General features: G+C 40.2%; 1 protein-coding gene across 1 annotated transcript; it reads right to left on the bottom strand.

Annotated features, from left to right (window-relative positions):
* Positions 1-174: 174 nt before the first annotated feature.
* On the bottom strand, positions 175-14,502 carry LOC114155232 (clustered mitochondria protein homolog). Its single transcript, XM_028035014.1, has 28 exons — positions 14,135-14,502; positions 12,407-12,516; positions 12,113-12,284; positions 11,415-11,546; positions 11,159-11,313; positions 10,910-11,064; positions 9,562-9,684; positions 9,338-9,470; positions 9,140-9,232; positions 8,870-9,036; positions 7,789-7,968; positions 7,261-7,701; positions 7,100-7,173; positions 6,897-7,001; positions 6,709-6,809; positions 6,461-6,613; positions 6,297-6,359; positions 4,855-5,087; positions 4,682-4,766; positions 4,380-4,533; positions 4,139-4,278; positions 2,587-2,667; positions 2,370-2,495; positions 2,168-2,277; positions 1,994-2,087; positions 1,783-1,908; positions 1,631-1,704; positions 175-934 (listed from the first exon to the last, which is right to left on the bottom strand). Exons 1-28 carry the CDS (start codon positions 14,181-14,183, stop codon positions 409-411), a joined length of 4,155 nt encoding a protein of 1,384 aa, XP_027890815.1. The 5' UTR covers positions 14,184-14,502; the 3' UTR covers positions 175-408.
* Between the last annotated feature and the right edge of the window lie 607 nt (positions 14,503-15,109).

Genomic DNA, 15,109 nt, shown 5'->3' with positions numbered 1-15,109 from the left:
CATTTTGTCAAGAAATCAGAATATACTTCTGAAATACGGTTCAAATATTTGCTGGAAAATTAACTTTTTTCTCTCTCTCTTGCTTGGCGAACATTATTTTATCTTTTGTGCTCATGCTAGAGTCAGGAAAAGCAACAAAAACCAGATTACTTTATTAATAGATGACAAAATTTGTTTAATACAGCAAAGTAAAAAGTTTATTTTTGAAACAAAAAATTGCAGCCAAACAAGTTTCTCACAGCATCCGTGACAGTGAAACATCTCAAAAATGAAAGAATACTCGTCTTTGTTAAAAATACCTTCCTGTTGTTTTGAACACGTTACATTTTAAATCCAAGGATAGTTTCATCTTACAGCAGTGCCTTTAGAAAGCTCGCCCCTACAAGCCTGTGTGTGTTTTCAGTGTTTTCACTCTTCGGTTGCTCCATTAGCAGTGACTCCATTTACTGCCTTGCCTCCTGTTCCGTTGCTAGATTTTGAAACGATATCTGCCCAGCTTAGTTTACTACCCAGGGCAGATGGGCTGGGAATTGTTTTCACATCTCCATTTATTTCCCTATTTTTCCCCCCTGAAGCTGACTGCTTCTCACCTTCATTCACTGTCTGGGCTTCACCATCTGCAACTTCTCCATTAGTATCCACATCAGCTTTCTCTCCATGTTTGCTTCGCTCAGCTGGCTCTACCACATGACCGTTAGCTAAGACACCTGCACCACTGTCGGTAGACATGTTCTCCTGTTGACTCTCTGCGTCTTTTATCTCTGCTTCGGTTCCTTTGTCACCAGCTTCCTTCCCATTTTCTTTATTCAAGCTTTTATCTTCTCTGCTAACAAGATGTGAGTTGACAGGCCAGATTGGGAGCTTGAATCCCAGTTCCTTTGCTGCTGCAGCCTTTCGTTCCAGGTGTTTCTGCTTATACTCCTGGAACCTGTCACTATGAAAACACAAAGAGATAAAAAAAAATTGGTATTGCCTTTATTTATAAATGTAAGTCCTCCTATTTTGTGAAAATTTTAATGAATAAAAACAGAAACTTTAACATATCAAACTGAAAACAGGTAGATTTTTTTATGCTTTGGAGAATTTTAATACACCTGGAAATATTACTGGTTTCTGTGATCTTTACAATTAAGATAAATAGTCCACTTATATCCAGCAGAAACCAATATAGTTTAAGCCCAACATATTCAAATTTAAAAATGTGGTTTTTCACAATAATTAATGATTTAATAGTGGAAGTAATTCATTTTTCACCACTAGTGATAGGTTGGTCAGGATAGTTTTGTGCCCTCAAGAAATAAAATTAGATTTTGAAAACCATTTGTCTTTGCCTGATATTAAAATGTGCTTGAAATTTTGAAGTATTTGCTGGTGTGACAAAAAACAAAAATACAACAGATCTATGAGAGATAAATATCTGTTCATGTCAAAGTGTAAATAGGAAAATGTTTTTTTTGAATTGAGCTTTACTCTCCTTCACCCAGGTGAAGGCCAAGTTCCTTCACCCATAAAGAACTTGGCCTAGAAAACCTTTTTAATAAATCGAACTACAGATTTGTTGCGAGTCATCTAAATAATCGTTTTTTATTTCTGATTTCACACTATACAGTCTGTTTAGAAATGTATTTACCTGCGTGTAATCCTCCTGATCCCTGTAACCAGAACCATCTGCTCCAGAACAGTTTCAGATGTTGGGCTTAGACACTGAGAGAAGAGCATACAACAACCTGAGCATGTTTTTACACATTTTAGACAATCTATATATACAATCTCTTACATTACCTCAACGGTTTGCTCAGCAGACTCACTTCCTGTCTGCCTGAGAGTGCGTTCTACTTTGACTGCCTGCTTGGTGATGGTCCCCAGGAACTCCTTGCTGCAGCTCGTCTGTGGGTGATCTTCTCCAAACTGGAGTAGAAAGTTAATGTAAGCAGATAGGTACAAAGAAAAGGAGCCCTCTGACGTTTTCTCTCAGTGTCACAGAGTTACGAACCAAGGCTGTAAAGGCAGAGAGGGCTTCTTTCTCATGTGTCATAGCACTTCTGTAGTCTCCTTTACTGCACATCCACTGGGCCAACAGGTGGTGGCTGCACAGAAAAAAATGGAAGCAGTAAGAAAACTTACTCAGTTACAGCCAAATTTCCGATATTTGCTATAATTAACATACCTAAGAGCGGTATTCAGATCAGTGGGGCCGAAAAATGAAGTGTTAAGTTTTAGAGCATTCTTAAGGAACTGTCCTGTTTGATCTTCTGTCAGCACCAGGCCAAGACAACTCTACCAGAAAACAAGTAGGAGAAAAAAACTGAACCATCAGCAAAAACGGTATTTCCTTCTTTGTTAGACTATAATAAATTGATTTGACTTACATCTAGCGTTGCAGTGTGCGGGTGGTCTTCTCCATGGACTGTCAACATTAGCAGACGAGCTCTGAGAAGACATTTCTGAGCCAGGGTCGTCTCCCCTCCAGCATACGCATACACGGCTAGGAGTGCCTATAAATCACACATCAGTGACAATATTCACACTGTGACAACTCGGATGAGTAAACAGTGATGATAAATATCTACATGGAGCTGTACTCACATATTGCTGTATAGTGTTTGGATGGTCAAAGCCAAGCACCCTCTCACTAATGACCACTGTCTTCAGCTGAACACTTCGAGCCTTCAGGACAAAAAAAAGTCAAGGTCGAAATTTAGCTGTTCTTGTTTATAACATCCTGAAATATTTGGCAGTACACTCTCAAATACAATAACAGTGTTGCAAGATGAATTACTGAAGTTAAGTTAGCAATACAGTCATGTTTGCTCTGCCTTGGAAAATACAGGACATTTTGCAATTTTGTCAGATTACAACCACAATTGTAAATGTGTTTTATTGGGATTTTATGTAATAGAGCATCTCCAACTAGTACATGATTGTGTAGTTGAAAAACATGCAAGTAAAAAATTTGAGTCGTGTGGAGTTCATTTGTATTCAGACCCCTCCAAGTTGAGCCTTTTTGCATAGATGTAGACTCCAGTTGTAGCTTTCACTGCAGCTGCAACTGGGAGTCCACTGGACAATGTCTCAAACAACTTTACATTTTATCACTTAAATTTTTCTCCATTCTGTTTGCAAATTACCATAGCCTCTGTCAGGTTGGACAATGAGTTTGTGAACATCAATATATACAGTCTTGCCATTGATTCTCAATTGGATTTAGTTCACTATTATAACCTGGTCACAAAAACATACTTTGATCAAAAATGTTCTCCCTGGATGTTTTGAGTTGTCCTGCTTCACTGTAAATCTTGGCTCTAGTCTCGTAGCATTTTTGCTTGTTTTCTTTCACGGTTGCTCTGAATTTAGCTCCATCTTCCACATTCAGGGTGATTAGCACTGTTAGTTCTCCTACCATTCCGCTTGTAGGCCAAAACATTTTATTTGGTCTTCTCTCACCAGACCCGGTTCTTCCACATGTTTACTGTGTCCCCTATACAGCTTGTGACAAACTTGAAATAGAACTACATTTGGCTTTCTTTCAACAATCACTTTCTTTTTGCCACATATCCATTAACTCTAGTTTTGTGGAGCTCAGAATCTGTCAACAGATTTTTCCTCCTGAGCTGCGAATCTCTGCATCTCTGGTAATGCTCTCCTTGGAAGACCTTCCAATTTAGGTGGGCAGCCATGCTTTGCTAGTTGTGCCATACTTATTTAATGTTTAGATGAAAAGTTTTATGAAACGTTGTGTAAATAAATGTGTATTTATACTGAAATTAACCTGCACACAGAGGAACTACATTTACTAACTAATTGACTTCTCAAGGCAATTGTTTGCACATGGTACAGTAAACTTGACATTAATTTTAAAAACATGCATAGTTTTTCCTTTAATTTCAATTATACACTGCTTCATGTTGGAAAATTACTTAAAACACCAATGAAGTATGTTTATGTTTGTGGGTGTAATGTGCCAGAAGGTGAAACCATTTCAAGAGGATACATTGATACTTTGCAATGCACAAAGCAATGTTTTAAGTAATCAGCCACAGATATCCATTACTGGAAAATGCAACTGGAATACTTTAAAATCTGCTAATGCTCTGTCATTACTGTCAGAAGTTGAAAGGCTGTGAAGTTGTGAGCATACCTCAGCTGCTTTCCCCTGCAGGAAGGTGACTTTGGCCAACAAGCTGTTACAGTTACAGGCCTCAGGGTCCAGATCATCACACACTCTGCCATACAGGTAAGCTGCTTCCTTCAGCTGTTCGTAGGCCTGATCTAGCAGACCTACACACCAGAATGGAGGATTCATAAACACAAGAGTCACTCAAAAGCATGTGTCAAACATACAGTGTACTCAATAGTTTTTTCTTTTCTTATAGACATACCCTTCTGAATGGAAGTCTGTGCAGCTCGGTATGCCTTTGAAGCATCAGCAGTCGGCATTTTGATGTGTTTAACAACGGGAAAGATGTTAAGGATGTCGTCAGGACTGAAGGGCGCTTTGTTCTGGTTCTCGAGGACGTAGTCTCTCAGTCTCAGCTGGTGCAGATACAGAGTTCTCAGTGGTGTTTTCAGAGAGTTTGTTGCTTTCAGGGTGTTTCTAATATATGCATTGTGTCTTATCCTGAATGCATCTTTAGAATTGCAAAGTATTGATTCAAAGAAGCAAAACTGAATATTTGATTACCTGCACTCCGGTCTTTAAACAGAATTCTCTCAGCAAAGAGACTTTTTGAAGCCCATAGTTCTCCACCAAGTGATTCGGACTTGAACTATGAGAAAAGGGCTAGGGTTAAGCATTAACTTCACCATTGCTTAACACACAAAGGGGGTGAATGAGCAAGGTCTGTGACTTCTCACCCAAGGCTGTCAGAGATATCATATGTTTCAACAGCGTCTTGGCAGACCAGATTCCACAGCTCAGATCCAGTGAGCATGCTCCAGGGCGTGCTCTCGGAGGCCCCGGCCCCACGGCCACGCCTCCGTGACTTTTTCTTAGCCTCCTCCCCGACAGGAGAGGGTGTGAAGTGATGAACCAAAAGACAACTGAGGAAATGACTGACGGCTGCTGACAGGCTTGGCACGTCCACACCCTACGCAGACATGAAGAGATGCTGAGCTACATTTTCTGTGGAGAACCCCACCGGTTGTTACAGTACCAGTAGGACGTTTACATACACTCATCACGGACAGAAACTGTCGTATTCATTTTGGACCATTACTGGTGCAAGTCAAGGCTTTGTAAGGATGATTCACAACATCTGATAGACATCTGTAGATGTAAGGCGACACCTCAAGTACTGCTTCCTTGTGTGGCATTATAGGACAATTAAAAGAAATTCACCAAGATAAGGAAGAGACCTTTTTGAGTTTCACAAATCTGGCTCCGGCTTCGGTATTTCCAGATGACTCAAGATTTGTCAACATGCCACATTGAAAAGCCTAGGAAAATTGTACCCATGGATTTTTCAAGTATGAATACCAGGGCAATGTCCCATCAACATACTTTTCAAGGAGGTTATTTGTACCAGATTAGAGTGTTTTGGTTTGAAATGTGTCAATCAACCCCAAAACAAAAGCAAAACACTTTGTTGAAATACTGGCTTAATTTGAAGTCCCCCAGAAAGGAAAAAGTAATTACGCCAAAAGCAGATTAAAATCCAGCCAGAATCATTTACCTTTTTTGGAAATATATCTGTCTGATAAAAACAAAAAGTGACGTTTTAGGCCAAATGATAGTTGTTACATTTGGAGATAAAAGGGGGAAGTCTGTAAGACTCAGAACGAAATCTGCAACTGTGAAGTGACCAGTGGCAGCATTATTTTGTGTGGATGTTTTACAGGAAGAGGAACTGGTGCACTTTACAAAATAAATGGCATAAAGAAAGAACTTTACACGGGAATATTGAAGCAACATTTTTGAAAATCAGCCAGGAAGTTTAAACGGCTTAACAACAATCTTACAAAATGCGAGTACATACCACCAACTTGGCTACAAGGTATCTTAAAGACAAAAAGTCAATGTTTTAGACTGATTATTGAAAAGCCCTGATCTCAGTCTAATAGAAAATGCAGAACTGAAAATGTGTTAGAACCAGTTCTGTTTGGAGGACTTGGCCAAATTTACATCAAACTGTTGTGAGAAACCTGCAATAAGATACCCAAAATGTTTGACACAAATCATACTATTGTCAAGGAATGAATGTAAACTTCCAACTGGAAAAGTCTTTTACTACCCATCATGTATTAAGGTTTCCAGACATAAAAACATATTGGAGTTATTACTGAATGCTGCAAAGTACCTGTAGGAAATGGTTGAACACTCTTTTTGCTGAGCGGGTGAAAATTTCACCTATTGTTGGTCTCTGTTTAATATAAATCAGGAGAAAGAAGAACATTATTTAAAAAATAGTCACAATAAGACAGTTTTAAATGTGTGAATTAAATGTGAGGAAATTAAACACACCATTATATGCCTGAGTTGCTCCTTGTGTTCTGACTGGGAAATAGCCTTCACCACGTGCCCCAGGTAGCGGAGGTTGATGCCTCTCTGGTGTAGCGCCTGTCTCAGAGATGCTCCGTCCATCGGCGCCTCATTGCTGTGTAGGCAACACTGCAACTGCAAACACAATCATTAAAACGCATTATGCACTGATTTTGTTGTCCCAGAGAATTTAACTGTAGCACAAAATCTGAAACATTGAAGACACGCACAAAGTCTGGTATCTGGTGTGTGATAATGAAAGCTGCAGCTTCTCTCAGCAACTTCTCCTGCAGGTTTGTTGATGCACTCTCAGAGGGAGGAAAACGTATTCCTGAATGTAAAACACAAGAAATGTATGCTCCAGTAAACATCTATTGTCTGTCTGTTGTTTCTGAGAAGGTATAGTTAAAGTGTATACCTGGAGAGAAAACATTTGGGTTAAAGCGCATCTCAAAGATGATGTCACTAACGGAGCCCACGTCTCTGCATGCGGCTCGTACGGCATCAGTCGCTCGAGAGTCACCTGGGAGAAAAGTAATATTAGTCCAGAATAAAATGTGTGCTTCGTGTTAAACAGGATTTGAATTTCCTTTCACAAGGATGTGGTGAAACACTCCTTACAAGCTGTTGCACATTCTTCAAATCCTCCATTTTCATCCATCTTCTCCTTCACACGTTGGGTAAACTGACAATGTCTGAAAATAAATAAAACATATTAAACTTAATTTTAAAAAAAAGAAGTTCTAACTGAATATAAAAATTTTCTTTCACATTGGACTCACTTGTGCTGAATGAAAGCCTGCACCAGCTCTGGCCTCAGCCTACAGAGACTGTGAGGAAACCTCTTTGGAAGCCCAGAGGCGCTCTGATAATTCTCTGGCCAACCTTGTTTCTCGTTCCCGTTGCTCTGCTCCTCATTCTCTTTACAGCTTTTGCTGCTCTCTTCCTCCCCAGTAGCTGTCTGACTTTGTGTTTCCTCCTCTGGACAGAAGTTGGCATCAACTGGGAAGCTTCTGAATACGTCTAGCAGGTAGAACCTCCCATCAGCCCCCAGCAGGCCCTGAGCGTCCACGGAGGTGAACAGAGGTACCTGGTGACCCTTGGGGGCCACAACAACATGTCTCTGGATGAACAGACTTTTGGCGGCTTGAGCCAATAAGGCTAGCAGCTGTCTGCGTTGACGGGATTCTTGGGGCCCTGCGTTCACCCCATAAAGCAAACCTCTGAGGAGAGAAGAAGAAACAGATTTAGCTCCAAATGGACAAGAGAAGTCTCACACAGCTCAAATATAGGTCACAGGTCAGAAGTACCCTGAGGCAGGAGAATCTTTTTGGTCCTGCTCTGAGCTTTCAAACCCTGGGGCCAGACCCTGGGCCGACAGACGCACTCCTCTGTAGTCCACGATGGCTGTGGGTAAAGTATGCAGCCCCTGCAGCCCCTCTAAGTCACTGTAAGCCTGCACACATTTAAGCTCCAACCTCTGAGCTGCCCTGCAAGCAGGAGATCAGAAAATATTAAAATAAAGTAAAGAAAATCCATTAGAAACCCAAAGTCAAAGTTGGAAAATGCCTTGAAATAAATTCCTCTTTTTTTAACAATAGTATAATGTCACACTAAATATTTGATTAAAAATCCAACTTTTAATTTGATTAACTTTTTTCAGAGGGAAAAACTCCACATTGTGAAATACTTGGCATCTGAGGAGATCACACTGTAAGAGTTATGAGTGTCGCACTCCTCGGCATCCATAATAATGCCTACAATTGCAAAAATATTCATCCCCTTTAAAAGTTTTCATGTTACAACCAAAAACATCAATGCATATTATCTTAAAAAGTAGTACTATGTTACACAGGATAACAGCTTATTTCATTATTAATTCCTATCAACAGAAAGGGAACAGCATTTGTTCCCTCCTGAACAAATGCTGTTCCCACAGCATAATATAAAAGTCAGTCTTCAATGTGGGGAACACAGAATGGCATATCACTTCTCTAAGACAAATAAATATTGGTTTTCATGATTCGGGAAACAGCCACAAGAAAATTACAGCTCTCCTAAACGTGCTCATATAGTCTGAAGTACACATATTTTCAATTAGCTTAGATCATATGGAAATATGGCAAGTACAACTGGTCAAGAACTAAAGTTTATCTTCTTTCCACACACTGCGAGCTGTATTGTAAGGAAGATAAACATCTCCAAAGCTCACTTATAGAGAACGGCAGCAAAGAGTCTCATCTTAGGTTGACAGAGTTTCCATAACAATTTAATGTCCTGTTTTCATGCAAATCTTTGCAAGGAGTGACAGCAATAGTGGCGTCTGCATAAATGTACAGTTTTGTGCATCTTCTCTCCCATGTATGCAAAAAGACTTTAGACTTTTATTACCTGCGACCCCTCTCACCACCAAACACTGGACCTGTGGCCCCTTGACTCATGAACAGGCCACTCCAAAGGAATGCTGGGTCCTCTGGGTTTCCATTTACCGGCTCAACAAAGCCATCTACAACCATCTCAGCTGCCTGCATAGCAGTCCTTACGAAAGCACTGTTAACCTGAGGCGTGAGTGAAAAAGAGGAGGACCGATAAAGTAATCCAGAAAGATGTAGAAACTGTACTTCTGTCACAAATAAAAAATTTCACCGGCTTATTTCTTACCTGTAGCAAAACTTTGTCTCTCTGCAGCCTTTCTTCCAGACTCCCCTGGGAAAGATCTCTGGCTGCTTGTAACTCCTCATTCCAGTCTGGAGCCTACAGGTGAGACCCACAAAGCAGCTTAGACTTGGTATATTTATGTTTTATGCAACATGTCCACAATTAAAATCAACAGCAAACCACTGCTGTGTGGTGTATAACCTGTGCTGCCGCCTGCTCATCCACCCCCAATCTACTGAAGGTGTTCTTGTGGAGACGAGAGGCGCAGGGAGGTCCGAGCCAGCACAGCGTGTGGTAAGGAGTGGGCATTGCCTCTACTGGTGGCTGTGGTGGCCTGAGGAACGAGAGGCATTATGCAGATTCGTATCCATCACACTCAGCCGCAGCAGTTCTTACAGCATCCAGTGGTATTTAATATTACTTACCTGCTTTTGAGAGTGGTAAAGGCTTGTTTGAAAGTAGGACTGACATGACACAGCAAGTCGGTGAGACAGTGACAGACTGGAGTAGACTGCGCAGGACGAGGGTCAAACATATCGTGGGTAGACCTAAACATAAAAAAAGAAATATGAAACAACATTAACACTGTTCATTTGCAATAACCAGGGACTCTGCAGTGACAAGCAGGTATAGCCGGTATATAGATGGATATACTTGCAGTGTCCTACAAAGTCAGATATATCCTTAGAACATTTACACATGTCATTTTAATGAATAATTGTTAAATGGAAATAAATTGATTCATGGTTTTCAGATTGTTTTTCCAAACAGAAATCTGGTCATTTTGGCATGGCCCTAAAGTAATATTTCATAGAATATTTTATTCAATTACAGCTGCAAATCTTTCTAAGTATATCTACCAACTTTCCACATGTAAAAACTAAAATTGCTGCCCATTCCTCTTTGCAAAATACCTCCAGCTTAGTGAGATTGAATCGCCTTTACAAAAAGCCTCTGGACCATTACATGGAAATACTTTGATCTAGACTGTTATGTTGTAGCACTGGCAGTGTTTTAGTGTCCTGTCCTGTGGGAAAGGGAACTTCCTCTCCAGTCTCAAGTAGTATCTAGCTTCTAAAATATTTTCTTTCAGGACTGTCCTGAATGCAGCTACATGCTGAAATAATGCTGAAGCTCCATGAGAATTACCACTGAAATCTTGGCAGCTTCTCTGATTAATGCTCTCCTTGTCTGGCATGTTAGTTTAGACAACCAGCAATCTCCTTGTAAGGTTTGCAGATATGTCACCCTTTTTCTACTTTCAAGCCATGCATTACACAGCTTTTCATAACATTTCAAAGCCTGGGATATTGTTTTATAACCTAACTGTGCGTTAAGCTTCTCCTCAGCCTTCTTTCTGACTTGTCTTAAGTGATCCTCACTCTTCATGATACTTTGTGCTCAACTATGTTATCTAACAAACATTGAGGAATTAACAGAACTGATATTATTGACAAATAATACACACAGGTGAATTCTATTTACTAATAATTGTATTTAGTAGAATCAAAGCAAATATGGCTGAACACAAATAAGTGCACACCGGACATTTTAAAAACTATGTATTCATTTCCTCCAACTTCACAATTATCGCTTTGTGTTATTGATAACACCCACCACCCAAAAAAAGAACCTGAAACATGTTTGTTATTTTTTTTTTAAAACGTGGGATATTTTTGCATAATGATGTTGCTCTAGTATCAAAACACTTAGTTATCTAATTATTGCTGTCAAGTCAGAAAATAAGATAATTTCTATTGTAACTGTGCTCACTTGTTCAGGAAGAAACCTTTGGGACAGGATGTGATATCACAATGCCGACCCTCTATTGTCACCACTGTCATGTACATGAAGTCTCCCTGCAGCTTCCTGTGTCCTGGTGGGGGGTGCCAGCAGCTGAGGGACAAGTCCTTCAGGTAACTGGGAGCCTGTTGAAACACAGATGAAGAAGAAAATTGTAAACTTGTGCTTTCTTTGGGTCAAACAAGCCAAATTCCCAGACAGACTCTGGTATGAATCCACCTCTGGTTGAGAACTGTGTGGCAGCAGAGCCATAAGGGGTCTTTCTGAGGAGCCAGGCAAGAGGTACTCAGGTGGGGGTCCATCCTGGTTGGCTGATTCTCCCTTTGAATTGCTTAACGAGCGCTTCAGGCTCTTTCCATTTGGTAGGCTCGAGTCTGTAGTAGGGGAGGGAGAGAGATTTCAGAATGAGTCAGAAACCATCTTGTGACTTTTTGTTGCCCTCTTGTTTCAGTGGGCTGTTTCTTTGTGCATTTACCAGGTGTGTGTGTGAGTGTCTCTAGTACGCTTGGTGATTGTCCTTCTCTGAGTGCATCGTGAGGTCCGGACGCTCTCAGCAGCTCCACAACCCGAGCCAAGTGGACTCTGGCGGAGTGGGAGGTATAAGGCTCTGCAGAGACAAGCATTAGTTAGCATCCAGTGTTGCCTGACCGTCTTTATGAAAGTCACAGTGATGTGGAAAAAGTCTGCTGAACCTGTGAAATGAACAACATTTCTCACAAAGCATCCAGAACATAGTGGTGAGCAGATGGTTGGGATAGTTTAAGTCTAACCTTTTAATAATAACATTAATTCATTTTCTGTACCCTTGATGGTGTTAGTACCTGTCTCTTCTTGAGCAAGAACAGTTATGACTAAGTCTTTTGGAGTATCTACCTAAAAGCTTTGGACATCTAGAAACTGTATTTTCTGCCCCTTCTGGTTTGCAACATAGCTTAAATTCAGTTAGACTTAATGGGGAACTTAAATTTAAAATAGGGGATTTAAGGAGACTTCATTTATATGCATAATGTGAAGAAGTTCATGGGATGAGGATATTTTATATTTTTAAAATACTGGTGTAAATTACTAACCAGAATAGGACAAATATATCATGTCACTAGATTTAATTATTACCCAATTGTGCAGCTACAGCAAGAACTCACACAGAAAAAATAAATTGAAATAAGAGTATACCTTCCACCAGGCGAATGAGAGCTCCTGCTTTAAGGCCCTTAAGGCTTTGCAGCTCAGCATGGGGATCCAGTGTTGTTCCAGCCAGAGCTAGAGACAAGTTTGAACGTGGACACACCTCATTCCTTGACAGCAAGGCCATTATTGCATCTTGAACAAGCCAAAATGCGTTAACCTACACAGCACAAACACAGAATGGACCTCAAAACTCTGGATCATGAAAACAAAATGAATTTGTGGGTTATGGCTGAGGGTGAAACTAATGTGCCGTCTCGCCTCTCACTGTTGTTTTTGTACCTGCAGTTCAAACGACTCGACTCCTGCTCCTTGGATCTTCACAGGAAACGCTGTGCCCTCATCTTGTTTGATATCAACAGCATCATCTCCGCTGGCTGCACTGATTACATCTGTGAGAAGGAGAGAAACCCAACTAACTGTGAATAATTACAGTGTCTGTAGAAACAGGAGAAAATAACTGAAAATTTCTCCTGGAAAATACCTGGATAGCTGTATCAAAAGATTATTTGAATATAATGAGAAGATATGCTCTGATTTTATCAGTGGTTTGTTTATTTTGTTTATCAAAACCTTTTCAAAAATCCCCTTCAGCTAACTTGAAGAGTCTTAATGAAAAAAAAATGAATAGGACAAGAAAAACATGCCAAGAAGAAGATCAATGGGGCGTAGCTACAGATCTACACACACATGTAGAACCAGAGGCAAAGCAGGACTCGGCGTGTTCCCCAAACTGATCTGTGACTAAACCTGTTGCATTTGCCTACTGATCTTGATGTCATCTCCAGGTGAAATGACAACCACACCCAGATCTGATATCAGCAGACTGTACAATGTAACAAGAGACACAAACCCCCCCAAAATTTGACTTCTTCCATTCAATACTGAAGGCCCACAACACAACAAATCCTGATCTGTGTGTGATTACTGTTCTCTCTACTACAGTAGATTATCTGCCCATGCTGTCAATCTGGATCTGCTTTACTACTGGAAAGCTTCCAGTCAACGAGTAGCCACTATTGGCTGGAGGAACACGCCTCCCCTCTGGAAGCTAAGAAGGCATCATTTATTTTCTCCACAGAAGTTGCTACTTTATTTTAACAGAAAAAAATATATAAAATAAGCTGCTTTGAGAGTCTCATTTCTATTTCTGAAACAGTAGTTTTCATTTTGCCAAAATGTGTGGGTTTTTTTGCTTAAATTGGAGCAACTTAGAAATTTGACACATATAAGTGAAAAATTGCTAACAACACAGTGGTTAAAGATGTTTAAAAAAAATGTCTGTAATGTGAAAACATGGCTCTGATTGCTGTTGTTTTTTTATGCATGAATGATCCATAAGTTGGTGTTGAATCGCTTGACAAACACTCCTCTGAAGGGTCAACTTTGAGAGACGTCCTAAAAACTTTGAAGAATTGAGATTTGAGATCACTTTTCAAGATTATAAGAAAGTTTAAAATATCATAAACAAACTAATACAAAACTGCCTTGTCATTTACATGTAACTGTAATAACACAAAGCATCCAGGTAATTAAATTCACCACCTTTCAGTTTTATTATGGTGCCAACATTTTATTATTTTACAGGAAAACGTTTGACTCAGTCTAATTTGGAGATGAACCAACACACACTGAACCCTAATTCAATCATTCAACTCTGTAAAAAGGGGAGTGGCAGATGTTCAGAAAGGTGAAGAAGTCATACTGGAGAGCATTGCTCCTTCTTCTCGTAATAAATCTACTCTTTGAAATTGTTATAACTAGATTGTTACAGTAGAGGGGGGTTTAGCTATTTTGAAGGAATGAGTCAGGATCAGGAATGCCCTAAAAACAGAAAAAATGAACTGCACTTTTCCCAAGAGGCTAAAAAGTTAGCACCAGCCATGTTAGAGCGTCAGTGCTGTGCCAGATCTCCCACCCTACTTCCACACATTCTTCACGAAGGAGAAGAATCCACTAAACGGAAAAGAAGGAACAAGAGAAAAACCTGTGATTACAGGGATTACTCACCAGTTTTGACTTGATTTCTTCCTCCTCCTTTCTTCACTTTGTCCTTCATGGCTGGGAGTTTTACTTCTTTGTTACTCCCTAAAAATGTCTTGTCTAAAAACTGCTAGAGCAGAAGAGAGTGGATAAAAGGGGGTCTGATTTGTGCAGCTGAACTGTGTGTGTGTGAGAGAGAGAGTCCAGCGGAGTGAAAGTAAACGGCTCACTGTTCACGACTGTGACTCATGCACCTCTTTACAAGGCAAACTCAACTTATCTGTTCCCAGTGTGCAAAAAAGGCCACACCCTCTTATTGCTCCACACAGACTGCCTCAAAAACTTTGCTGGACTGGGTGTGTCTTTGTTGTAGCTTCACTCACTCTTCCTCCCTGAGGCATGTTTCACTCCTCCTCTATAGGCCTGCACGTAGAAGTGAAAATTGTGCACAAAGCTTTTGACATTTTCAGCTTTTATGTTGTCACTGAGTTTTGAAAGTCATTTCAATTTGTCGGAAGAAGACATAATGCAGTGAGACACATCTATTACAACAAAACAGCTAAAATATCTTTTAAACTGCATGACTCCTTCTGCTGTAACATGAAGTCGATCCACCATGCTGCACTGTTCGTTAAGTCAGTTTGCAGAAAATACAACAAGGCATGGTTGAACTTCCACAGATGGGTGTGTCTCTGTGTGATGTGGTTCCTTGTGATTGTTTAGTGGACTACACCTACCACGTTACGTTTCAGCACACACATACTTGAGAGTGTCTCAGTTTGAACAAAACTGATGATGTGTGGGTTACAAATGTCACCTGCCTGTTATCACTGGTATCCTACAAAATAAACTGGAATAATGTAGAAGTAGGGCAGGGCGTTGTCTAAATTAGCTGTAGTTGTAGGACAGGTAAGTCGAGACCAAGACCAGGTTAAAAAAAAACTAAGTAGACTAAAGTTTATTGACCTCATGACATCTATGCTGAGCATGGAAATGACTGTG

This window comes from Xiphophorus couchianus, chromosome 12 (assembly GCF_001444195.1).
Source record: "Xiphophorus couchianus chromosome 12, X_couchianus-1.0, whole genome shotgun sequence".
NCBI classification, from domain to species: domain Eukaryota; kingdom Metazoa; phylum Chordata; class Actinopteri; order Cyprinodontiformes; family Poeciliidae; genus Xiphophorus; species Xiphophorus couchianus.
This window is presented reverse-complemented; position numbering and strand designations above follow the sequence as displayed.

Excerpts from the sequence above, each read along its gene's own strand:
- LOC114155232 (XM_028035014.1), bottom strand. The coding sequence starts at position 14,183 with ATGAAGGACAAAGTGAAGAAAGGAGGAGGAAGAAATCAAGTCAAAACT. Across the intron at positions 2,496-2,586 it reads CAAACACTATACAGCAATAT|GCACTCCTAGCCGTGTATGC; the intron begins GTGAGTACAGCT and ends TGTGATTTATAG. Across the intron at positions 1,705-1,782 it reads CTGCTGAGCAAACCGTTGAG|TGTCTAAGCCCAACATCTGA; the intron begins GTAATGTAAGAG and ends CTCTTCTCTCAG.